This window comes from Ranitomeya imitator, chromosome 3, assembly GCF_032444005.1.
Source record: "Ranitomeya imitator isolate aRanImi1 chromosome 3, aRanImi1.pri, whole genome shotgun sequence".
Classification (NCBI taxonomy): Eukaryota; Metazoa; Chordata; class Amphibia; order Anura; family Dendrobatidae; genus Ranitomeya; species Ranitomeya imitator.
In genome coordinates this window covers 507,955,571-507,981,926 of record NC_091284.1, presented here as the reverse complement: position 1 = coordinate 507,981,926, position 26,356 = coordinate 507,955,571, and the positions used below count along the sequence as shown (strand labels likewise).

Sequence of the window (26,356 nt, the reverse complement as noted above, 5' to 3'; positions counted from 1 at the left end):
TGAGCCTGATGCTATTGAGTGGATCACAACTGTTGGCAAAACTAACACAAAAATGTATCAGTTGTCGTCCAACTTTTTCATCATTTTCTCTCATGTGGTGGCTCAGAACTGGCCCCTGAGCCTGCTCTTAAGGTACCTTCACACTGAACAACTTTCCAAGAAGAACGACAACGATCCGTGACGTTGCAGCGTCCTGGATAGCGATCTCGTTGTGTTTGACACGCAGCAGCGATCAGGATCCTGCTGTGACATCGCTGGTCGTCGCTGAAAGTCCGGAACTTTATTTGGTCATCAGGTTGGCGTGATTCGTCATGTTTGACAGCAAAAGCAACGATGCCTGCGATGTTTTTTCATGGAGCAACAACCAGCGAGAACGATAAGTACGTCACTGGATCGTTCCTGCATCGTTCTGCTGTTGCCGGTGTTTGACGTCTCTACAGCGACCTAAACAGTGACGCTGCAGCGATCGGCTCGTTGTCTATATCGCTGCAGCGTCGCCTAATGTGACGGTACCTTTACTCTTGTCCAACTGAGTCACTGGAGAGATAAGAAAGATTCCATTAAAAACAATGGGATAAACTATTCTATTAATTTCTATCTGACATTTTACTTAAACAGTAATAAATGCAACGCAATGTCGAATGCATGTACAAATCTTTGGGTCAATTTATATGGACCAACCGGTGACCAGATTAATAGTCTATTTACATAGGCAGACTGATCTATGATAGAGCGTTAAGTGTGCATAGGCCGCCATTGTCCTCGGCAGTGTAGGTTCTGTTTTCTCAGTACAACTTGATGCCGAGAACGATGATCTTTTGTGCTGCATAAATGATCATTTCACCAAATGAACAAGCATTTTTCTCATTCACTGGCTGACTGGCAGGTTGTTTACACTGTAAGATTATTGTGCATCGAGAGCTCGTTCATGATAATTTTTCAGTGTAAATGCAGCATTAGTTGTCTTTTGCTATAAAGGTTCTATGTAAATATAGGCCCATTATCCATAATTTTCCCTCTGATATTATATCCTACTTATCTTTAGGCAGGTAATAATCTTGAACTTTGAATTTTATTCTCTAATAAGCAACAAGCATTCAAAAGATAATAACACCTTCATTTATAACATGATCTGTTTTTTACCCAATAATTGGGTCTTTGGGCACAGAAATCCCTGTCCCACAAGTGATATAGAACTTTTTGCTGATTTCATTTTCTAAGTGGCCTTAAAATAGGCAACAAATGAAAAAGTAAATTGAAAATAGCACTATCTAAAGACATGCTATCATTATTCCCTTTGCAATTATCATCATATGAATTTGGTTTCTCTCTCTACACATTTACATTGAATTCTATAATACAGTAATATTTTCCATGGAAACTAGTTTGATGTTTTTTCTCTGCTTTTTTGTGTTGCATTGCAGCACAGAACATCAATTGACTTCCTCACAAAAAGGCCTTATTGGCGGCTACAGTCAATAGAGGAGCATATCATTGTCTTAATCAGCAAACTGTAGATTGACCTCTGTTGTAGTTCAAACTGTTCTACAGAGTAGAAATGAAAGCTAAACCTACATCATCAAACAACCATATTCCACCTTACTTTGCAGAGAGATGATGTGTTCTAAATAAAACACAAATATAGGCACAGTAGATTTTTTTTTTTTAGCTGGTTAATTATCATTCTTTTTCCGCAACAATTTGAAGGCAGCAAAATGTTCAATTTCAGTTTACCATTACATATAGCTTACCTTCTAGGGGTGGTAGCTGCTACAGCTTAATAATCTTAACAGTTTGCCACATTGATTTATGTTAATGTACCATATCATTTAGTTATGCAAACTAGCCTATCATGCATTGGGCCTTTAGGGACTATTCATACTCGGGTTGACATTCCTTGTGAACTATGAATGCAAAGTATATATAATTTATTGCAACACACGGTGCATTGATGAAAATATAATACATTTGATGATTTTATGTTCCAGTTTTGTCATGTATGAAAAAATGATATTTAGTTTATCTATAGAATGTAGTTATGGTTCAACTGTATGTATGTTACTAGTAAAATTTTGATGTTAAAGATATGTTCACACAACGCATTTTTGCAATGCAAAATGCAGTATTTTACTGTACGAGCAAAGGCAATGAGATTTCTGAAATATCTATAAAATAGTACGGTATTTTTCAGACTATAAGACGCACCGGACTGTAAGACGCACCCAGGTTTTAGAGGTGGAAAATAGGGAAAAATATATTTGAAGCAAAAAATGTGGTAAAATATTTAATAACATAAATAACTTACTATCAGGGGCAGACTGGGCCGGGTGGCAGGAATGCATATCCCCTTGGGCCGGTGACTAAGCAGCTGCACAGGGCCGCTGGAGGACTGGCAGTGATTATAATACATAGCGCACCTATAGTGCGTGGTCACGTCATCCCCCCAGCCACCCCGACATGCAGGCTGCAGCAGTATGTGATGAGCAGGCTCCTGTGCAGCACTGCCACTCTGAGGGAGACAGCACAGCAAGCAACAATCATGATGAAAGGTCAGCATACCGGCCTGTGTGCGCGCGTGGAGCTCCCAGGGAGAGAGAAGCCCCGGCTCCTCCTGCTGTTATCTACTATCCTGGCAGAGAAGGAGAGACCGGGGAAGGTGTCGGGACAGTGCAGAGCTGTGAGCAGGAGAATCCGAAGAGCGGCACATGGACATCAGCCGCCCCTCACCACAGAGGAGAGTGTGTGATGTGTGTATGAGGTATCTGGTGTGTGTGATGCTGTGTGTGTGAGAGCTGCATGCGTGTGTGATGCTTGTGTGTGATGCTGCGTGTGTGTGAGAGCTGCCTGTGTGTGAGAGCTGCCTGTGTGTGATGGTGTGTGAGAGCTGCGTGTGTTTGAGATCTGTGTGTATGTGATGCTGCGCGTGCGTGATGCTGTGCGTGTGATGCGTGTGTGTGATGCGCGATGCTGCGTGTGTGAGAGCTGCATGTGTTATGCTGCGTGTGTATGTGAGCTGCGTGTGTGTGAGATTTGTGTGTGTGAGAGCTGCGTGTGTGTGAGAGCTGTGTGTGTGTGATGCATGTGTGTGTGATGCTGTGCGTGTGAGATTTGTGTGTGAGAGCTGCGTGTGTGTGATGCGTGTGTGTGAGAGATGTGTGTGTGATGCTGCGTGTGTGATGCTGCGTGTGTGTGATGGTGTGTGAGAGCTGCGTGTGTATGAGATCTGTGTGTGTGATGCTATGTGTGTGTGATGCATGTGTGTGATGCTGCGTGCATGAGAGCTGCATGTGTGTGAGAGCTGCTTGTGTGTAAGAGCTGCGTGTGTGTGAGAGCTGCGGGTGTGTGATGCGTGTGTGTGTGATGCTGCACATGTGAGATTTGTGTGTGATGCGTGTGTGAGAGCTGCATGTGTGTGATGCTGCATGTGTGTGATGCTGCGTGTGTGATGCTGCATGTGTGTGTGAGCTGTGTGTGTGTGTGAGCTGCATGTGTGTAATATGTGTGAGCTGCTTGTGTGTGAACTGCATATGTGGATGCGTGTGTGTGAGCTGCATGTGTGTGTGAGCTGCATGTGTGTGTGAGCTGCGCATGTGTGTGATGCTGCGTGTGTGATGCTGCATGTTTGTGTATGTGATGCTGCGTGTGTGATGCTGCATGTGTGTGTAAGCTGCGTGTGTGTGAGCTGCATGTGTGTAATGTGTGTGAGCTGCGTGTGTGAACTGCGTGTGTTTTATGCGTGTGTGTGAGCTGCATGTGTGTGTGAGCTGCGCGTGTGTGTGATGCTGCGTGTGTGGCATGCGTGTGTGTGAGCTGCATGTGTGAGCTGCGTGTGTGTGTGAGCTGCATGTGTGTGAACTGCATGTGTGTGATGCATGTGTTTGAACTGCGTGTGTGTGTGAGCTGCGTGTGTGTGAGCTGAGTGTGTGTGAACTGTGTGTGTGTAATTATACAGTGGGGCTGTGTGAGTCATTATACAGTGGGGCTGTGTGAGTCATTATACAGTGGAGCTGTGTGAGTCATTATACAGTGGGGCTGTGTGTGTCATTATACAGTGGGGCTGTGTGTGTCATTATACAGTGGGGCTGTGTGTCATTATGCAGTGGGGCTGTGTGTCATTATGCAGTGGGGCTGTGTGTCATTATACAGTGGGGCTGTGTGTGTCATTATACAGTGGGGCTGTGCATGTGTCATTATACAGTGGGGCTGTGTGTGTCAGTATACAGTGGGGCTGTGCGTGTGTCATTATTTAGTGGGGCTGTGTGTGTGTCATTATACAGTGGGGCTGTGTGTGTGTCATTATATAGTGGGGCTGTGTGTGTGTGTCATTATACAGTGGGACTGTGCGTGTGTGTGTCATTATACAGTGGGGCTGTGCGTGTGTGTGTGTCATTATACAGTGAGGCAGTGGTGTGTGTCATTATACAGTGAGGCTGTGCATATGTGTGTGTGTCATTATACAGTGGGGCTGTGTGTGTGTCATACAGAGGGGCTGTGTTTGTCATTATACAGTGGGGCTGTGCGTGTGTGTGTCATTATACAGTGGGGTTGTGCGTGTATGTGTGTCATTATACAGTGAGGCTGTGCGTATGTGTGTGTGTCATTATACAGTGGGGCTCTGTGTGTCATTATACAGTGGGGCTGTGCGTGTCATTATACAGTGGGGCTGTGCGTGTCATTATACAGTGAGGCTGTGCGTTTGTGTGTGTCATACAGTGTGGCTGTGCTTATGTGTGTTTGTCATTATACAATGGATATACAGTGGGGCTGTGTGTGTGTGTCATTATACAGTGGGGCTGTGTGTGTCATTATACAGTGGGGCTGTGCGTGTCATACAGCGGGGCTGTGCGTGTGTGTGTCATTATACAGTGGGGTTGTGCGTGTGTCAGTCATTGGTGCATTCACTCTGTGTCATTCTATGTGGCTGCAGACTTGTGCTTCTCACATTGCTCGCAGTGCTGTGGTTATTCGGCGGGTGTGTGGCTGCAAGTTTGTGATTTGAATACATACGGTCACATGCTGACTAGACTTGCATGGCCTAATGCAACTGTATTGAACAAGGCCATAAACATTCTAGTCGGAATGTGGCTGGGAATATATATATCGCATGCTTGCGGTCACAAGACCATCTGTTCCCGGCACTCGCACCAGTGAATCTTCACAGCGCTCAGTGCGCACAATATGAGAATTCACACATAGTGACTGTAGACATGTAGCTTAAGATCTGACAACCCCTTTAAGGATGGGCCGCTTCTCATGGGCCACTGCTGTGTGCTTGCCCCCAAGGCCAAAATTTGCCAGCCAGCCCCTGCTTACTATTATATGTGGTGTTATTATATATAATAGTATGTCATTATGCTGGAACCTATGGGTAGAAGATGGTGCTGCGGGTCCATTGTAGTTTCTGTAAAGTACTATATGAAGACGCTGGAGGGTGAGTATAAGAATGGGGTCACAGGGCTCATATTTAAAGCATCACTCCAGCACTGAAAAATAACACTGGTGTGCTGCTTTAAGATCCCATGGGAGAACTATAACTCCCAGCACGTCCTGAAGATCCTATGGCATGCTGGGAGTTATAGTTCACCACAGAAGTGGCAGAGTGCTTTTGTACGTGCTGTAATTACTAACCTTTTAATTAATTCTTTCTTGTACAGGCTGTGCTCATTACAGGTCCTGCAGCCAGCCATGACCGCACAGTGCCCTCCCTCTTATAACCTCACCCCACATCATGTAAGACGAAGCTGCACTGTTTGTAGTGAGGTGTCTGCAGGACCTGTGATGACATCATGAAGAGGCAGGGCTTTGTGTGGTCATGTGATCCTCCAGCCCGCTGTCTTCATGACCTCAGCACAGGTCCTACACAGAGCATTCAGCATCGCATTAGCGCTGTCAGGTATACGGCCTCCCTCTCTCCTGTGGCACTCTATTCTTGCCCCCTCCTCCACGGACACAGATCTCCCCAGCTGCTGCAGGATTACAGCACTGGGGTAACCATATGGGTCTGCTGTTTAAGTGAAGGAATATTCATTTGCTGCTCCCCGCTCACTGCTTGGCTATGAAAGGTAGGTGGGAAAGTGGCTAATGAATATTCACTTCACTTTAAGTATCAGGACCACATGGTTTCTCCAGTGCTGGATTCCTACAGTGGCAATATTTTCCTGCCTCCTGTGATCCCACTCCGTCGCTGCCCCCTCCCCACATGCCACATTATGACATTAAGACGCACCAACACTTTCCTCCCAAATTTGCGTCTTATGGTCCAAAAAATAATGTAGTTATTATGTAAAAGTGCCAAAACAGAAAAAAGTACATAAATGTGATATCGCTGTAATTATAAAGATGTCTCTTACCACACGGTGAATGGCATAAACAAAACAAAAAAAAACTATTCCTGAATTGCTGATTTTTGTTCATTCTGCCTCCCAAAAATAAGAAAAGAAAGCAATCAACGGAGGCTATGTGACTGAAAATGGTACCAATAAAAACGTCAACTTGTCGTGCAAAAACATGCCCTCACATGACTCTGTTGGCAAAAATATTGAAGAATTACAGCTCGCAAAATATGGAGATGCAAAAACTTTGTTTTACACAAAAAAGTGTCATTTACTGTGCAATAGCAGCCAAACATAAAAACAATATAAATCTAGTATGGCTGAAATGGCACCGACCCAAAGAATAAAGTCATCTAACCACATGTATGTGCGAAGAAAAACATAAAAAATAATTAAAACCAATTCTTCATCTGCTGTTGATTTCTTCATTGTGCCTCCTAAAGATTGCAGTAAGGATCGGCTCACATTTATCCTGTGATCTGCGCTGAGCACTTACACTGGGGTTTAAAGGTTTCTATGTTCATTTCTGATGTACAATAACAAATTGTATTGTGGTGTCGTAATCTTGCCTGAAGAAGGAGCCACTGTGCTCTGAAAGCTTGCAAACATATTATTTTCTGGTTAGCCAATAAAGGTATCACTCCTAGAATAATTCTGTCATCATTGGGCAGAAAAATATTCACATGTTAATTTCTGAAATGTGTGATTCAGACTGAACCCCTGGCAGAAGATTACCCATAATGTGGCAGATTGAGACATTGTGGATGCTGTATAGCCAATGATCTTGTGGAATCAGTCTTTTAGGCATGCATAAAAGCGAGGTAGACCACAGTTTTATGCACCTCTGTAAAGTAGGACACCGCTGAACAGAGGCCATACGAAGTCCAGAGTAACTCTGCTGCCACATGATAGTGAATGGACTCATCGGGGTTTCATCTGAATCACGTCATTTAGAGATTTAGATGGAAAACCCTATGTAAGTGCTCAGCATTGAGCACAGGATAAATGTGATCCAAAATGTTATGCAAAATGCTCCCAACAAAAGCTTCAACTCAATGCATAAAAAAGCAAGATCCCACTTAAGTCCATCATCTGTCAATGTCAATGGAGGCTTCCAATGTATGGCGCGGTGTGATCTGTGTTCCTGCAAACTGACATACAGATACTGTGTGATGATCATGAAGGCACACACAGAGTGCCACCTCAATCAAATGCATGTGTCAGCTCTGTTTGAGAGCTGACACCGCGTAGAAATGCCCAAGATCGGTGCCAGCGCTGATCACGAGCGTTTAAGCCTTCTGATGCCACTTTCAATAGTGACAGCAACATTGATGGGCATCTCAGAGAGAGGGAGCTCCATCTCTGCTTCCATCGGCACAATGCGATTGTGATCAAGTTGTGCAGATGGTCTCCATTGTAACCCCAGGCAGAAAGAGCAGGAGCTGCTGACATGCCTCCTTCCTACCTGCAAGGCGCTAATCAATTGCCCTGCAATGTAAAAGCATTGCAGAGTATTAGGTCAGTGGTCAGGCCAGGAAACATTGATGTCTTCCATGTACTGATAGCACAAAGGCTATGGAAAAGCGCCATAGCTACTCGCCCATCAAATGAAATCCAGAAAATTCTGCTCTCCCGAATCCAAATTTCCCCTCCCTTCTAAGCCACACAGTGTGCCTAAACCACAGTTGGTATGCACGTTTAGCATTTCTGTAGTAAGGAGAGCCCCTCTAGTTTTCAGGCAGGTGTATGTCTCCAGAAGCATGGGCTATGCGCTATATACGGGCACTGCAATTTACTGGGGACTAAATGCACAGGCACTACAATGACAGATTTTCAATTTTCACTAAACAACATTCACTGCTGCTTGTTTCTTGAAAATACCCATGGGATCAAAACCTGTAGATAAATTCTCAGAGGGATGTAATTTCCAAAATGGGGTCACTTGAGGGTATTCTTCTCTTCTTGCACTTAGGGGCTCTGTATATGGAGCCAGTAAACTATTCTAAGATAATTTGTTCTCTAAGAGTCAAATAACTCTCTTTAACACCCGTCTCTTACTGTGTGGCTAAGCAGTACAATACAGTCACATATGGAGTATTGCCACGTTTAGCAGAAATTGTGTGATAAATTTTGGAGCCATTTTTACCCATTTCCCATGTGACAATGTAAAATCTAGGACAAAAACAACATTTTTGTGGTAAAAATGTAATTATTTTTCTTCACTGCCCAATTGTGTAAGGTTGTATGAAACACCCGTGGTATCAATATGATCACTGCATCCCTAGTTGAATTAATTGGCAGGTTTAGTTTGTAAAATTAGGTCCTTATCGGGGGTTCTAATATTCTCGCACCTAAGAGGATCTGCTAATATGACATGGCACCCTCAAATCATTCCAGCAAAATGCGCACTACAATATGGTGCTTCTTCCCTTCTGAGCTTCGCACTGTGCCACAAAAGTAGTTTTTGACTACATATGAGGTATTGTCACACTCAGGATAAATTGAATAATATATTTTTTGGTAAATTTTCTACTATTATCATTTTGGAAAATTGATAAATTTAGGTCTTAGTAACATTTTAGTGAAAAATGTTGATTTTTCATTGACAACCAATGTTATGCAATTCTGTGAATCGCTTGAGGGTTACAAATGCTTAAAACACAGCTTAATGAATTCCTCAAGATGTGCAGTTTCCAAAATGGGGTCACTTGTGGGGGTTTCTGCTGTTTGGGCATGTCAGAGGAATTTGCAGTCTTTTCCAGTAAAAATTACACTCCAGAATTTAGTTGGCGCTCCTTCCTTCTGAGCCCTGCCATGTGCCTAAACAGTAGTTTTCCACCACAGTTGAGGTATCTTTGTATTCAGGACAAAATGCACAACAAATTGCATAGTCCATTTTCTCCAGTTTACCTTGTGAAAATGAACAATTTGGGGCTAAAGCAACATTTTTGTGTGAAAAATGTATTTTTTAATTTTCACTGTTCAACAGTATAAAATTATGTGAAGCACCTGTGGGTTCAAGGTGCCCACCACATATCTAGATCAGTTCCTTGAGGGCTGTAGTTTCCAAAATGGAGTTACTTGTGAGGGGTTTCTACTGTTTAGGCAAATCAAGGGCTCTGCAAATGCAATGTGGCATCTGTTAACGATTCCAGGCAATTTTTCATTTAAAAAGTCAAATGGCACTCCTTCCCTCCCAAGCCCTGATTTTGTAAATTTTGTTGGAAAAATTAGAAATTGTGGATCAACTTTTAACCCCTCTAACTTATTAACAGAAAAAATTATGTATCAAAAATTGTGCTGATGTAAAGTAGACATGCAGGAAATGTTATTTATTAATCATGTTGTGTGACATAACTCTCTGATTTAAAGGCTTAAAAAAAAATGAAAATTGTAAAGTTTTCAAAATTTTGGCCAAATTTCCAATATTTTCACAAATAAACGCAAGTCGTATCGAATATGTTTTACCACTAATATGAAGTACAATATGTCAAGATAAAATATCACTAGGATCCATTGGAGCATTCCAGAGTTTTTACCTCATAAAGTGACAATGGTCAAAATTGAAAAAACTGGCCTGGTCAGAAATGTGAAAACAGGCTTCTGGGTGAAGACAGATGTTAAACAAATGCATAAAAACTTTTTTATTATCCGTTTTTCCTTCCAAGAGACACATTTTTTATGCAGAAATGTCTACAGAAAATACTTAACATCTGCACATACCCTAAGGGCTCAATCAAATGGCTGTATAAATTGGACCAAGATACAGAGCACAGACTGACCGCCGACTCTCTTGACCCGACCAAGACAGCCTTATATAATTGTGCGCTGCTGTCTCACTTGGGTCAGCAGAGCCTCCGGTCAGTCTGTGCACTGCGTTGCGATCTCGGTCTGATTTATACAGCCGTCTGACTGAGCTCTAAGGATGATGACAATTATTTCTATGCAAATAACACTATTATAACAACACCACATGATGTATTTATCAAACAGAAGTAAAAGAATACGTTCTTAGCTCAAGATAAAACTTGCTGAATTATGTATTCATCAGTATTCCGGAAAGTTTGTTTCAGCTCATTCGTTTTTATTATACTTGACTGGTCAACAAACCGATTTGAACTGTTCATTGTACAAAAAAAAAGCATGTAAAGCAATAAGAATCTAACACAAACTCAACATTCCAGAGCTTAGAAGAAATGTAACCAGTCAGAACAAGTTTTACTGAATATCATGAGAAAAGCTGCCAGCAATAGTTGAACAAAACTTGGTACCTGGATCTTTGAAGTGTAGAGAGATCAAGGCTTTCTTCGTCACACTGTTGCCAGCCGGGGAAGTGAGAATGGAGATCACGCTGATATTTCTGCGTTTTGGTGATTGCAGCGTCTTGTACAACTCCTGAGCTGTGAAATATGCAGTTCACTTTATTTACCTTATTACAAGTCATACACTTCTAGCAACAAAACCCAGCTCAACATTCATATTTCATATTGAAAGTTATACTAGTTACTCGTAGTGTGTGTTAGCATTTTGTTATAAACTCTGCATACAGTACATGGCCATTATCCAGAGATCAGCAGTGCAACTTCTGTAAAATATGATCCACATTCTCCAAATTTCTTTATTCTTGACTTACTACCCTTCAAAACCCAGATTGATAACTAGCAGGGTAATAAAGGATACCCTTGGGTGCAGAAGCACTGACACAACAAATCCTAATAGTCCAGTAGAGAACAATTTAATTTTGGAGCTGATTTGAAGCCAATGATTTGCTATTTGTTATAGATTGAATTACACATGGCATGGCCTACTTGACCTTATTGATAATGAGACTTGTGTGCAATAATTAGAACAATATTTATGATGCAGTTAAAAGTCAATTTACATTCAGTTCTAGTAATCATTATTTTTATATTATTATAAGATTTGTACTTATTTTTAATTTGCACTCTTTTATAATAAAATGACAAAAGATAATTCATGTGTTTACCCTTTAGCAGTGTAAATCACAGTCTTTTATGGAGGTCATCCTGGCCTGAGCTTCACCAAAGTACCAAGATGGCAGACATAGGTGACTTCAACACTCCCACCATCGGCCAGGAAAAAATAGTTCCTTGCAATCACTTTGAGGGGGGAAGCTAGTGCACATGTGCACCAGCAACACCTTCATTTAAATGCCAATGTCTACATGGTTAACAGTTGAGATCAGAGCTCAGGCTATTGCTGTTAGAGGCAGATACTAGCTATGTAACACTGGCAGTATTAGCCACATGTAGAGCAGGCTTAGGTGCTGAGCCCAGTCCACACACCCTGATTGGCTCCATGATAGATATATCCATCATGAGACGTTAAGCGATTAAAGAGTTTGTCACAGACAAAATGTGTATTAAACTAGCTATACAATGATATAAGAGTCTTAGCACCTTTAAAAATCATACTAGCAATGTAGATTGTAGTGCAACAATGTCTCAAAAATAATTTTAATTCAAATACAAAAGAGGAGGTTTCATGGAAACATTTTATGGCCAAGGGCTCTGTGCACTGTTACAACTCTGTAATTTGCAGTTGGTGGACTTCTGCTTCTGTCAAACATATCTTGCTTCGTCAGAGCGAATAGTGCAGGAACTTAGCCCTCATGTCTATGTGTGTTTGCACTGAAACTGTGTGCATACCAGCACATACTCTTTGTGGTCATGGCCAGGCTCAGGCAGTGTGTGCTGGTGAGTTCACCTACCTAGTTCCACTCTGAAGCCTCTTGCTACACTTATGGGTATAGCAGTGTAGTGAGCAATGCCCACAGAAAGGAACATAGGAGGTAAACAAACTCACAAACTCACACACACAGTGTGCACACCTCCTGCACTGACACTGTGTGAGGGTGGCTGAACTCAGACAGTGTTAGTGCACAAGTGCAGACATGCAGACTGAGTTAAGGCAGCACTGTCAATCATAAGCGAAGGAAGTCCACAAAATGCAAATTGAGGTGTACAACTCACTAGGGAAAATAGGTAACACACTAAATATTGCAACTGACCCTTCCACTTCCTGAACAGACTAGAGACCCTGCCCTAACCACAGACTAGACAATGGCAACTCGAATCTATGCCGCCTGAAAGGCCGTCGAGTGCTTCAAGTTCCTCCTAAAGAACCAGAGGACAGAGCAGAGTACAAATTATGTACAGAAGGGAAAGTGTGCTGAAATAGAAGAGAACCCAGAGTGAGTAAAACAAACCACAAAATGCTAAATAATTAATTGCTAGAGCATATGCAGCCTACTTCTTAAAAATAAACAGAAAATAGGTGCAGGGTAAAGAACATAAGCAGCAGAGAGATCAACCCTAGCTGGTCTTTAACTGACTGGCTTAAAATACAGCAGCATGGCTGGACATCCAAATGAGACTATCATCTGCAGGAAATACCAGCAAGTATAAGGTATATACAGTAAAGCAGAACCCAAAAGTTGATAGGGTAGACAAATGAGTAAATGAAAACACTTGTTACACTAAAAAGACTGAAGGAAAGATAGAGGAAACTAAACACCCGGAGAAAAACTGTATCTGCTGTGGCTCGGCAGACAGAGAAGTCGACCACAAAACACAGGCTCTAGGGTGCGAACCTAGACACATGACATGAGGATGTAAAACTGTGCACTGAGCCCTCTCAGGAAATCTACCACTAAAGTGTACAGTGCTAGTGTGATTTTTATAAGTGCTAAGTCCCCTATGGCACTGCACAGCTAGCTAATATGCATTTTGTGTATGGTAGGCTCCATTTAAAATCATAATAGACTGTGTAAAAATGTATAAGTTGTGTTCTATTGTAGTGATGCAACAGTTTCTGTTTTACCTTCATATATATAGCACAAAAACTGTGACTTTACTTATAGGTTTTGTTAAGTTTTATTCTAATATTTGGTGTTGAACGGAGAGTGTTTATACAACCCTTGGCAAAAATTATGGAATCACCAGCCTTGGAGGATGTTCATTCAGTTGTTTAATTTTGTAGAAAAAAAGCAGATCACATACATGGCACAAAACTAAAGTCATTTCAAATGGCAACTTTCTGGCTTTAAGAAACACTAAAAGAAATCAAGAACAAAAAATGTGGTAGTCAGTAATAGTTACTTTTATTAACCAAACATAAGGAAAAAATATGGAATCATGAAAAACAAACAAAAAAAACACTCCAAAACATCACTAGTATTTTGTTGCACCACCTCTGGCTTTTATCACAGCTTGCAGTCTCTGAGGCATGGACTTAATGAGTGCCAAACAGGACTCTTCATCAATCTGGCTCCAACTTTCCCTGATTGCAGTTGTCAGATCAGCTTTGCATTGTGGAGCCTTGTCATGGACCATTTTCTTCAACTTCCACCAAAGAGTTTCAATTGGATTGAGATCCGGACTATTTGCAGGCCATGACATTGACCTTATGTGTCTTTTTTCAAGAAATGTTTTCACAGTTTTTGCTCTATGGCAGGATGCATTATCATCTTGAAAAATGATTTCATCATCCCCAAACATCCTTTCAATTGATGGGATAAGAAAATTGTCCAAAATATCAACATAAACTTGTGCATTTATTGAAGATGTAATGACAGCCATCTCCCCAGTGCCTTTACCTGACATGTAGCCCCATATCATCAATGACTGTGGAAATTTGCATGTTCTCGTCAGGCAGTCATCTTTATAAATCTCATTTGAACGGCACCAAACAAAAGTTTCAGCATAATCACATTGCCCAATGCAGATTCGCGATTCATCACTGAATATGACTTTCATCCAGTCATCCACAGTCCATGATTGCTTTTCCTTAGCCCATTGTAACCTTGTTTTTTTTTCTGTTTAGGTGTTAATGATGGCTTTCGTTTAGCTTTTCTGTATGTAAATCCCATTTCCTTTAGGCGGTTTCTTACAGTTCGGTCACAGATGTTGACTCCAGTTTCCACCCATTCGTTCCTCATTTGTTTTGTTGTGCATTTCTTGTTTTGGAGACATATTGCTTTAAGTTTCTGGTCTTGACGCTTTGATGTCTTCCTTGGTCTACCAGTATGTTTGCCTTTAACAGCCTTCCCATGTTGTTTGTATTTGGTTCAGATAGACACAGCTGTCTGTGAACAGCCAACATCTTTTGCAACATTGCGTGATGAATTACCCTCTTTTAAGAGTTCGATAATCCTCTCCTTTGTTTCAATTGACATCTCTTGTGTTGGAGCCATGATTCATGTCAGTCCACTTGGTGCAACAGCTCTCCAAGGTGTGATCACTCCTTTTTAGATGCAGACTAACGAGCAGATCTAATTTGATGCAGGTGTTATTTTTGGGTATGAAAATTTACAGGGTAATTCCATATTTTTTTCCTCAGAATTGAGTGATTCCATAATTTTTCCCCTATGCTTGGTTAAAAAAGTAACCATTATTGACTACCACATTTTTTGTTCTTGATTTCTTTTAGTGTTTCTTAAAGCCAGAAAGTTGCCATTTGAAATTACTTTAGTTCTGTATCATGTCTGTGATCTGCTTTTTTTCTACAATATTAAATAACTGAATGAACATCCTCCAAGGCTGGTGATTCCATAATTTTTGCCAGGGATTGTACTTTCCTTGTTTTTATTTCTACATGATATCACCCTAGTGTGTGTTTACACTTCATGGCTATGTTCTCTTGCAATGTAGTCACAATACAATAGTAATATTGTTGGAGATTCTTTAGAATCACTTCTCTATACTTGTCCTGAGTTGACTCACAAATAACCTACTTAACCTAATTGATCATCTACCCTCTGCTTGCAAAGATGACAAAGTTTATGATTTAATTAAATGTCGACATGTACAGTATACGTATACTCTGTATAGATGGTAGTTGGAAACTCTGAATAAGTTCCTCTTATGAGCCGAAGGAAGTTGTGTCTGACATTGCTTCTAGATTCTAGTTAAGAATATGTTCTATACGTCAGTTCTTTATAAGTTGTTAATGATTACAAAAGAACATTACACATACAGCAGCACATAAATCTCTAAAAGGGCTAAAGCTAGAGATGACAGATTTGCTTTGTATTTTAGGCAAAATATGTACAGTATATATTTTCATCTTTCACATTTTAAAAATTACACAAAGGAAAATAGGCAGATGCAAAAGTTTGGGCACCCTTGGATATTTGTGTGCTCAGATAATTTTGACCAAGGTTTCAGACCTTAATTAGCCTGTTAGGGTTATGGCTTGCTCACAATCATTGTTAGGAAAGGCCAGGTGATGCAAATTTCCCAGCTTTATAAAAACCCAGCCTCCTGTAACCTTGTGCCAAAAAACTGCAGCCATGGGTTCTTCTAAGCAGCTGCCTGGCCCCCTGAAAATGGTGAAGGCCCACAAAGCAGGAGAAGGCTAATAGAAGATAGCAAAGTATTTTCAAGTTGCCCTTTCCTCAGTTTGAAATGTAATTAAGAAATGGCAGTTAACAGGAACAGTGGACATCAAGATAAGTTCTGGAAGACCAAACAAAATTTCAATGAGAGCTGCTCGTGGGATTGCTTGAGAGGCAATCAGAACCCCTGCTTGACTGCAAAAGACCTTCTAAAAGATTTAGCAGTCTCTGTAATTGTGTAACATGGTTCTACACTTCAAAAACACCTGCAAAAATATGGCTTTCATGGAAGAGCTATCAGAAGAAAACCTCTCCTGCGTCCTGACGATAAAAATTCAGAAGAGTCAGAAGTATGCTAAAGCACATCTAAACAAGCCTGATGCATTTTGGAAACAAGTCTTGTGGACCAATGATGTTACAATGACCCCAATGATCAAAGGTATATGTAGAGAAAAGTGCACAGAATTTCAGGAAAATAACATTTTGCTAACCTTTAAGCATAGTATTGGATCAATCATGGTTTGGGGTTGTGTTGCAACCAATGGCATGGGAAATATTACGTAAGTAGAGAGAAGAATGGTTTCAATGAAATTTCAACACATTCTTGATGCAAACATAACACCATCTATAAAAAAGCTAAAGTTGAAAAGAGGATGTCTTCTACAAATAAACAATGATCCTAAACATGTTAAAATCCACAATATACTACCTCAAAAGGTGCAAGATGAAGGTTTTACAATGGCCCTCACAGTCCCCTGATCTGAACATCATTGAAAATCTGTGGCTAGATTTCAAAAGAGCACTGCATGCAAGATGACCCAGGAATTGCACAGAACTGAAAGAATGTTCCAAGGAAGAATGGATAAAATCCCTCAAAAAAATAATTGAAAGACTCTTGTCTGGCTACAAAAAGTGTTTACAACCTGTGATACTTGCAAAAGGAGGTTCTACTAGGTAATAACCATGCAGGATGCCCAAATGTTTGCATCTGCCCATTTTCCTTTTTATAATTTTTAAAATGTAAATGATGTATATATAATATGGGCCGGCTCCAGGTTTTCATGGGCCCTGGGTGAAAGAGCCCGGTAGGCCCCTTTAACACATACCACAATTCATAATGTACAGATACGGCAGAGAAATATAGGTATAGTACAATGCCAAAGATTTCACTTACTTCTTACATTACATGAGTGATATGTACTGTGCATTCTACATTAGTTTAGAAACTGGACAATATAGTCCTCTATACAGAATAATGAGCCCCATATATTGCTTCAAGCAGAATAATGAGCCCAATATTATGCTCCATACAGAATAATGAGCCTCATATAATGCTCCATACAATATAATGGGCACCACAGAGTACTCCATACAGAATGAGCCACATATATTGCTCCATACGGAATTGACCCATATAATGCTCCATACAGTATAGTGAGCCACATATAATTCTCCATACAGTATATGATGGGCCCCATCTATTGCTCCATATATAATGGGCCTCATATAATGCTCCATACAGTATATGATCGGCTCCATACAGTATACTGAGTCCCATATATTGCTCCATACAGAATGGGCCCCATATAATACTCCTTACAGAATGGGTCCCATATAATGCTCCAAAAAATTTTGTCCCCATAAGATGCTCCATGTATAATGGGCCCCATATAATGTTCCATATATATTTGGCCATATAAAATGCTCCATATATAATTAGTCCCATAAGATGCTTCATATATTATTGGCCCCATATACTGCACCATATGTTATTGGCCCCATATACTGCTCCATATTGAATTGGCCACATAAGATGCTCCATATTAAATAGGCCCCATATAACGCTCCCTATAGAATTGGCTTCATAAGATGCTCCCTATATTATTGGCCCCATAAGATACTCCATATAGAATTAGCCCCATATAATGCTCCATATATGGGCCCCTACTGATGGTCCCCATATATTGCTCCAAATATTAAAAAAAATGAAATACCTCTCGTTGCTTGACGCTGCTCTGCTCTGGACTCCTCACCGTCAGCGTCTTCCTGCTCTCTGTGCAGCGACTGCTCAGGCAGAGGGCGCGCACTGGTGACGTCATCGCGCCCACTGACCTGAACGTCACAGTCAGAGGATGGAAGACGCTGCAGCGCTGGAACCGGGAGAGGTAAGTATCGCAAGTGTCGGGGCTCAGAGCAGGCGGGGGTCCACTTGCGGGGACCGGCACTATAGAGCGCCAGTGTCCCCGACAGCGAGTGGGCCCCCTGCCTGCTCAGGGCCCCGGCACTTGCCCGGGTGTGCCGGGTGCTGACGGTGGGCCTGTAATGTATGATGTATATATAATCTAAAATATAAAGCAAATGTGTTAGCTTTAACTTTAGGCCTTCTAGAGATCATTTCATCTTCAACTTGCATAACTGTTCACAATAAGAGTAATTTTTACCAGGGGTGCCCAAACTTTTACTTGCCACAGTATATCACAAGACTTTTTTCTTGATCTATCTCTGTTTTCATTTGTCAATAATAATTCCTTTAAATAAATGTAGAATTTGCTAATTAAATAAATGATAAATGTATTAATATATTTAGTTATTTGCAATATATAGATATGTAGAATTTGTTAGAAACTATCAACCAGCTCATATTTGTTTTATTTTTTCGTTACATACACATTAAATGTGTGTTTGTACATTCTCAAAAATCTTGATGGGCTTACAGGTGCTTTCACAAAATTGGAATATCATCAAAAATATAATTTATTTCAGGTCTTCAATACAAAAAGTGAAACTCATATATTATATAGAGTCATTGCAAACAGAGTGATCTATTTCAAGTGTTTATTTCTGCTTATGTTGATGATTATGGCTTTCAGCCAATGAAAACGCAAAAGTCATTCTCAGTAAATTAGAATAATTGACAAAAAACACCTGCAAAAGGCTTCCTAAAAGGTCCCGTATTCTGTTTCATTAGACTCCACAATCATGGAGAAGACTGCTGACTTGACAGATGTCCAGAAGGCAGTCATTGACACACTTCACAAGAAGGGTAAGCCACATTAGGGCATTGCTAAAGAAGCTGGCTGTTCACAAAGTGCTGTATCCAAGCATATAAATGGAAAGTTGAGTGGAAGAAAAAAGTGTGGTAGAAAAAGGTGCACAAGCTGTTAGGACTGGCGGAACGCACCAAGTACAAGATGGAATAGGACAAGGTGCGTTCGCAGTCCGAGGTCCACCGTGCAGGAGAAACCCTGCTGCTAGTAAATAGCAGACTATATGGTGGTACACTAAAGTATAACCACGTGGGTTCAACCTCACCCAGCGTGAAGGGAGCAATCCTGTTGAGTCACAGGACCGCGGTACCGCACCTAAAGCGCGAGCAAGTAGTCAGCGTACTTAACCCCGACTGGGATTGAAGTCCGATTAGACCCTTGCTGGCATTACACCGCAACTGGGTGTGTAAGGAAACTAAACGGAAATATATAATGCACAGGAGTGCGAGCAATGTCGCACTGACGGACGCCACCAACCACTAAGGCTTGGGTATGGAAAGCGCAAGGCAAGCGCACGGCGCCGTACAGGCGGACACAGCAAGAGGACGCTGTAATGTGTGTATCGTGCAGATGATAAGTCGGGCGCTAGATAGCTACCAACATCCGCGAGCAGACAACAACTCTAGGGAGGGATATTTAGGAGCTTTCATCCATCGACATACATCCATCTACACACACACATATATCATAATAGAACAATACTAGCGCATGGCCGTGCGGTCATGCGCAGTTTATATAGTTGCAGCACAGGAAGTGGCCACAGAACTTTTGCCCTTCCAAGACCTGTCAGGAGGGCCAATGAGATGTGCTGCAGCACCTGAGCATGTGACCCTCGATCTCCAACGGGAGACCTTGCCCTGGGCATGCTCAGTGTGTGAAAATAAGGACTTAGTCCCAGAGAAGCCAGCTCACCGCAAATCAGTGCAGGGTACAACAGGAGAGCCAGAAAAGGCAGCAGTAACCCTCTGCACAGAATCAGTCCCAGTGAGACGCTGGGAGCGACGCCTCCGCTGAGCAGAACCCACTGCGGCCGAAGCAGAATGGGAGACCGCAGCAGACACGGATCGAGATTCCCCCTGTGCAGCAGAGGAAACTCGACTCCTAACATTACCCCCCCTAGGGCCCCCCCCCTCCTTGGGCCTCGCTACGTTCGAAGGCAGCAATAAGCTGCGGAGCCCGAATGTGCTCAGCAGGCTCCCAGGACCTATCCTCAGGACCGTAACCCTTCCAGTCCACCAAAAAATATTTTTTGCCACGTACCACCTTGCACCCCAAGATAGCGTTCACCTCGAAATCGTCCGTAGACGAACCCGATGTCTCGGCAGATGACTCAGAAAACTGGGACATGTATACGGGCTTAAGGAGGGACACGTGAAAGGTATCGGTGATACCAAGGCGTGGAGGAAGGGCCAGGCGGTAGACCACAGGATTAACCTGTTCGGGGACCTTGAAGGGACCCAAGTAGCGAGGAGCAAATTTAGTGGACTCAACTCGCAGCCTGATGTTACGGGCGGAGAGCCACACCAAGTCGCCAGGAGCAAAGGTCGGAGCGGGGCGCCGATGAGCATCGGCGGAGGACCTCATTCTCTCCTTAGAGGCCCGAATGGCATCCTGAGTGCGGTCCCAAATATCCCGTGCCTCCACAGCCCAGTCTGCCACCCTGGAGTCTGCGGAAGACACGGGCATAGGCACAGGTACCCGTGGATGCTGACCATAGTTGAGGAGGAATGGGGTTTGTCCAGTGGAGTCGGCTACGGCGTTGTTCAGCGCAAACTCTGCCCATGATAGCAAGGATGCCCAGTCATCCTGCCTGGCTGAAACAAAATGTCGCAGGTATGTGACCAAGGTCTGGTTGGCCCTCTCTACCAACCCATTCGTCTCGGGATGATAAGCGGAAGAGAGATTCAACTCAATACTGAGTAGACGACAAAGCTCTCTCCAGAACCGAGACGCAAACTGGGGACCTCGGTCACTGACAATTTTGTCAGCCATACCATGTAGGCGGAAGATATGTTTAATGAACAACGCTGCCAAGGCCCGTGCAGAAGGTAACCGTGGTAGCGGCACCAAATGCACCATTTTTGAGAAATGATCTGTGATGACCCAAATAATGGTACAGCCGCGAGATTTGGGTAAACCCACGACAAAGTCTATCCCGACCATCTCCCAGGGCCTATCTGCCACTGGCAAGGGATAGAGCAACCCAGCTGGCCTTTGACGCGGAGATTTATTTTTGGCGCAGGAGACACACGCCAGAACAAAATCCCTGACATCCCGGACCATATGCGGCCACCAGTACGTCCTCGCCAGTAGCTCAGATGTCCTTTTTGTCCCAAAGTGTCCACCCACCCTGGACAAATGAGCCCAAGAGAGAACCTCCGGTCGCAAATTAATGGGCACAAAAGTCTTGCCCGGAGGCACAGACTCCAGTGAAACCGGCGCTACGGTTCTCAGGCTCTCAGCAGGGACAATAAGCCGAGGCTCCTCTTCTTCCTCCTCAGTTGACATAAGGGAGCGAGAGAGAGCGTCGGCACGAATATTCTTCTCCCTGGCGAGATAATGCAGAGTAAAATGGAACCGGGAGAAAAATAAGGACCATCTGGCCTGACGAGAATTCAGCCGCTGGGCTGTGTGTAAATACACCAAATTTTTGTGGTCCGTGAAGACCTGGAAAGGAAACCGTGCACCCTCCAGAAGATGTCTCAACTCCGAAAAGGCCAACTTCATCGCTAGCAACTCCCTATCCCCGATGGAGTAATTTCTCTCCGCTGACGTAAAGGTCTTTGAGAAAAAGAAGCCTGGATGCTTCCGACCTTGAGCATCCTTTTGATAGAGGACTGCTCCAGCACCAACGGATGAGGCATCCACCTCCATTAGGAATGCCTTATCAACATCGGGGCGACGTAAGATGGGAGTGCTAGCAAAGTGGGACTTAATAGAAGTGAAGGCCTTGGAGACCTCTTCCGACCACAATTTGGGATTTGCTCCCTTCTTGGTGAGGGCTACCAAGGGAGCTACCAGAGTTGAGAAGTGGGGAATGAACTGGCGGTAATAGTTAATGAACCCCATAAAGCGCTGCACCGCTTTAAGAGAATGGGGCTCTTGCCAGTCCATCACAGCCTGTAGTTTGGCAGGATCCATAGCCAATCCCTGGGTGGAGATGATATAGCCCAGGAACGGTAAAGACTCCTGCTCAAACATACACTTCTCCAACTTAGCATAAAGAGAGTTTGCCCGTAGGAGGTCGAAGACTCTGCCAACATCTCTCCGGTGGGAGTCCATATCTGGAGAAAAGATGAGAATATCATCCAGATAGACTACAACTGAGGTGGAAAGCATATCCTGGAAGATGTCGTTGACAAAGTCTTGGAAAACGGCTGGAGCATTACAGAGCCCGAAGGGCATCACCAGATACTCATAGTGCCCATCTCTGGTGTTAAACGCCGTTTTCCATTCGTCCCCCTCACGGATGCGAATCAGGTTCTAAGCACCCCGCAGATCTAATTTAGTAAACACTCTAGCTCCCCGAAGCCTATCGAAGAGCTCGGATATCAGGGGCAAAGGATACTTGTTCTTAACCGTGATAGCGTTAAGACCCCTGTAGTCTATGCATGGACGTAGTTCCCCATTCTTCTTCTGCACGAAGAAGAACCCTGCCCCAGCAGGTGACACTGACTTCCTGATGAACCCTCTTGCCAGATTCTCTTGAATGTACTGAGACATGGCCTCCGTCTCCGGGAGAGATAATGGATAAACTCGACCCCGGGGAGGCTCCGCACCAGGCAAGAGATCGATAGGACAGTCATAGGGGCGATGGGGCGGAAGGGTCTCCGCCGCCTTTTTGGATTACACGTCTGCATAAGACCAATATTGCTTGGGGAGAGAGGATAGATCTGCGGGTACCTCTGTAGTAGCAACCTGAACGCACTCTCGGTGACACCTACCCCCACATGATTCACCCCATCCCAGAATTCTGCCAGAGGACCACTCGATGTGAGGAGAGTGGTACCGTAACCAAGGTATCCCCAACAGGATCTCATCAATCCCCTCAGGAATGATGAGCAGAGATATAATCTCCTGATGGGATGGTGACATGGACAGAGTAAAAGGGATGGTCTGATGTGTTATCTGTGCGGGGAGTGTCGACCCATTCACCACTCGTACCGTTACTGGTTGAGATAGCATAACCAGGGGTATTGCGTGACGTTGGGCGAAGGCAGAAGACATAAAATTGCCCTCCGCCCCAGAATCCACGCAGAGCTCTACCGAGTAGGAGGATGAGCCAAAAGTAATTGTCCCCTTGAAAGACAATTTGGAGGCAAACGTCGCAGTGTCTAGTGCACCTCCACCTACTACCACTAGACGCTGACGTTTCCTCGACCGCTGATGACATCTGGTGGCAAGATGTCCTGACTGTTGGCATACATGGCAAACCTGGAGTGCACGGGCGGTCCGGGACTTAGATCCCGCTCGTGACACCACCTTAGGTTCATGGGGCTCAGGAGCCTGGACTGGAAATTCTAAAGGTTTGGCGAAGGTGGGAGCCAGCCGAAACCTCTGCCTACACTGGGCTCGCTCTAACCTCCGCTCGTGAAAACGGAGGTCAATACGAGTAGATATAGTTATTAATTCCTCCAGTGTGGCGGGAATCTCCCTAGTGGCCAGGGCGTCCTTAACGTGGTCAGCCAGCCCCCTCCAAAATATAGGGATAAGGGCTTTATCCGACCACTCCAGCTCAGATGCTAGAGTGCAGAAGTGGACGGCAAAAAGGCTGACCAAGGACGAGCCCTGAGTCAATGCCAACAGTTGGAGCGCCGTATCATGGGTGACACGAGGTCCTAAAAAGACCTGTTTCAGAGTGCTCAGGAATAACGGAGCACTCTGTACCACAAGATCGTCACGCTCCCACAGCGGCGTAGCCCACTGCAACGCCCTGTCCGACAATAAGGAAATGATAAAGCCCACCTTAGCCCGCTCTGTAGGGAAACGAGAGGCCAGAACCTCGAGATGTATTGAGCACTGACTCACGAAACCCCTACAGGACTTACTATCACCAGAAAATTTCTCTGGTAGCGGGAGGCGAGATAGCGTCGGTACAGGGGCGGCAGTGGACAAGGTAGCTGCAGCCACACTTGCAGCCTGAACAGCGACAGCAGTAACATCCACAGCTGAAGTTGAAAGCTCTAGAGCCGCCACCCTTCCCTCCAGCTGCTGGATGTACCGCTGTAAACGCTGATCGTCCGCCATTTACTAGCCAGACCTTGGCGCTAGTATTATGTTAGGACTGGCGGAACGCACCAAGTACAAGATGGAATAGAACAAGGTGCGTTCGCAGTCCGAGGTCCACCGTGCAGGAGAAACCCTGCTGCTAGTAAATAGCAGACTATATGGCGGTACACTAAAGTATAAACACGTGGGTTCAACCTCACCCAGCGTGAAGGGAGCAATCCTGTTGAGTCACAGGACCGCGGTACCGCACCTAAAGCGCGAGCAAGTAGTCAGCGTACTTAACCCCGACTGGGATTGAAGTCCGATTAGACCCTTGCTGGCACTACACCGCAACTGGGTGTGTAAGGAAACTAAACGGAAATATATAATGCACAGGAGTGCGAGCAATGTCGCACTGACGGACGCCACCAACCACTAAGGCTTGGGTATGGAAAGCGCAAGGCAAGCGCACGGCGCCGTACAGGCGGACACAGCAAGAGGACGCTGTAATGTGTGTATCGTGCAGATGATAAGTCGGGCGCTAGATAGCTACCAACATCCGCGAGCAGACAACAACTCTAGGGAGGGATATTTAGGAGCTTTCATCCATCGACATACATCCATCTACACACACACATATATCATAATAGAACAATACTAGCGCATGGCCGTGCGGTCATGCGCAGTTTATATAGTTGCAGCACAGGAAGTGGCCACAGAACTTTTGCCCTTCCAAGACCTGTCAGGAGGGCCAATGAGATGTGCTGCAGCACCTGAGCATGTGACCCTCGATCTCCAACGGGAGACCTTGCCCTGGGCATGCTCAGTGTGTGAAAATAAGGACTTAGTCCCAGAGAAGCCAGCTCGCCGCAAATCAGTGCAGGGTACAACAGGAGAGCCAGAAAAGGCAGCAGTAACCCTCTGCAGAGAATCAGTCCCAGTGAGACGCTGGGAGCGACGCCTCCGCTGAGCAGAACCCACTGTGGCCGAAGCAGAATGGGAGACCGCAGCAGACACGGATCGAGATTCCCCCTGTGCAGCAGAGGAAACTCGACTCCTAACACAAGCAACCAGGATAACCGCAGCCTTGAAAGGATTGTTAAGAAAAGGCCATTCAAAATTTGAGGGGAGATTCACAAGGAGTGGACTGCTGTTGGAGTCAATGCTTCAAGAGCCAAAACACACAGACGTATCCAGGACATGGGCTACAAGTGTCGCATTCCTTGTGTCAAGCCACTCTTGACCAATAGACAACGCCAGAAGCGTCTTACCTGGACTAAGGAGGAAAAGAACTGGACTGTTGCTCAGTGGTCCAAGGTGTTGTTTTCAGATGAAAGTCAATTTTACATTTCATTTGGAAATCAAGGCCCCAGAGTCTGGAGGCAGAGTGGAGAGGCCACAATCCAAACTGCCTGAGACCATGTGTGAAGTTTCCACAATCAGTGATGGTTTGGGGAGCCATGTCATCTCCTGGTGTAGGTCCAGTGTGTTTTATCCCAATCAAGTCAGCACAGCCGTCTACCAGGAAATTTTATAGCACTTCATGCTTCCCTCTGCCGACAAGCTTTTTGGAGATGGAAATTACATTCTCCAGCAGGACTTAGCACCTGTCCACACTGCCAAAAGTACCAATACCTGGTTTAAAAACAACAGTATCACTGTGCTTGATTTGGCAGCAAACTCACATGGCCTTAACCACGTAGAGAATCTATGGGACATTGTCAAGAGGAAGTTGTGAGACACCAGACTGTTGTGAATTCTGTTGTCGGGCTCCCTCCGGTGGTCATGAATGGTACTTCGGCTGGTTCTGTCCATGGACTTCCTCTGGTGGGTGTTTCTGAGTTTCCTTTCACAGGTGACGAGGTTAATTCGTTAGCTGCTGCTCTATTTAACTCCACTTAGATCTTTGCTCCACGCCACCTGTCAATGTTTCAGTATTGGTCTAGTTCACTCCTGGATCGTTCTTGTGACCTGTCTTCCCATCAGAAGCTAAGTTCCAGCTTGTATTTCATTGGTTTGCTATTTTTCTGTCCAGCTTGCTATTTAATTTGTTGTCTTGCTTGCTGGAAGCTCTGGGACGCAGAGGGAGCGCCTCCGCATCGTGAGTCGGTGCGGAGGGTCTTTTTGCGCCCTCTGCGTGGTCTTTTTGTAGGTTTTTGTGCTGACCGCAAAGTAACCTTTCCTATCCTCGGTCTGTTCAGTAAGTCGGGCCTCACTTTGCTTAATCTATTTCATCTCTGTGTTTGTATTTTCATCTTTACTCACAGTCATTATATGTGGGGGGCTGCCTTTTCCTTTGGGGAATTTCTCTGAGGCAAGGTAGGCTTTATTTTCCTATCTTCAGGGCTAGCTAGTTTCTTAGGCTGTGCCGAGTTGCATAGGGAGCGTTAGGCGCAATCCACGGCTATTTC

General features: G+C 44.0%; 1 protein-coding gene across 2 annotated transcripts in view; it reads right to left on the bottom strand.

Moving 5' to 3' along the window:
* FRMPD4 (FERM and PDZ domain containing 4) overlaps positions 1-26,356 on the bottom strand; it is a 735,397-nt gene that overhangs the window by 621,836 nt on the left and 87,205 nt on the right. For both annotated transcript variants that reach the window (XM_069757665.1, XM_069757666.1), the window contains exon 2: positions 10,604-10,732. In XM_069757665.1, coding sequence (XP_069613766.1) covers positions 10,604-10,732 — 129 coding nt within the window. The remainder of the gene's footprint in view (positions 1-10,603; positions 10,733-26,356) is intronic.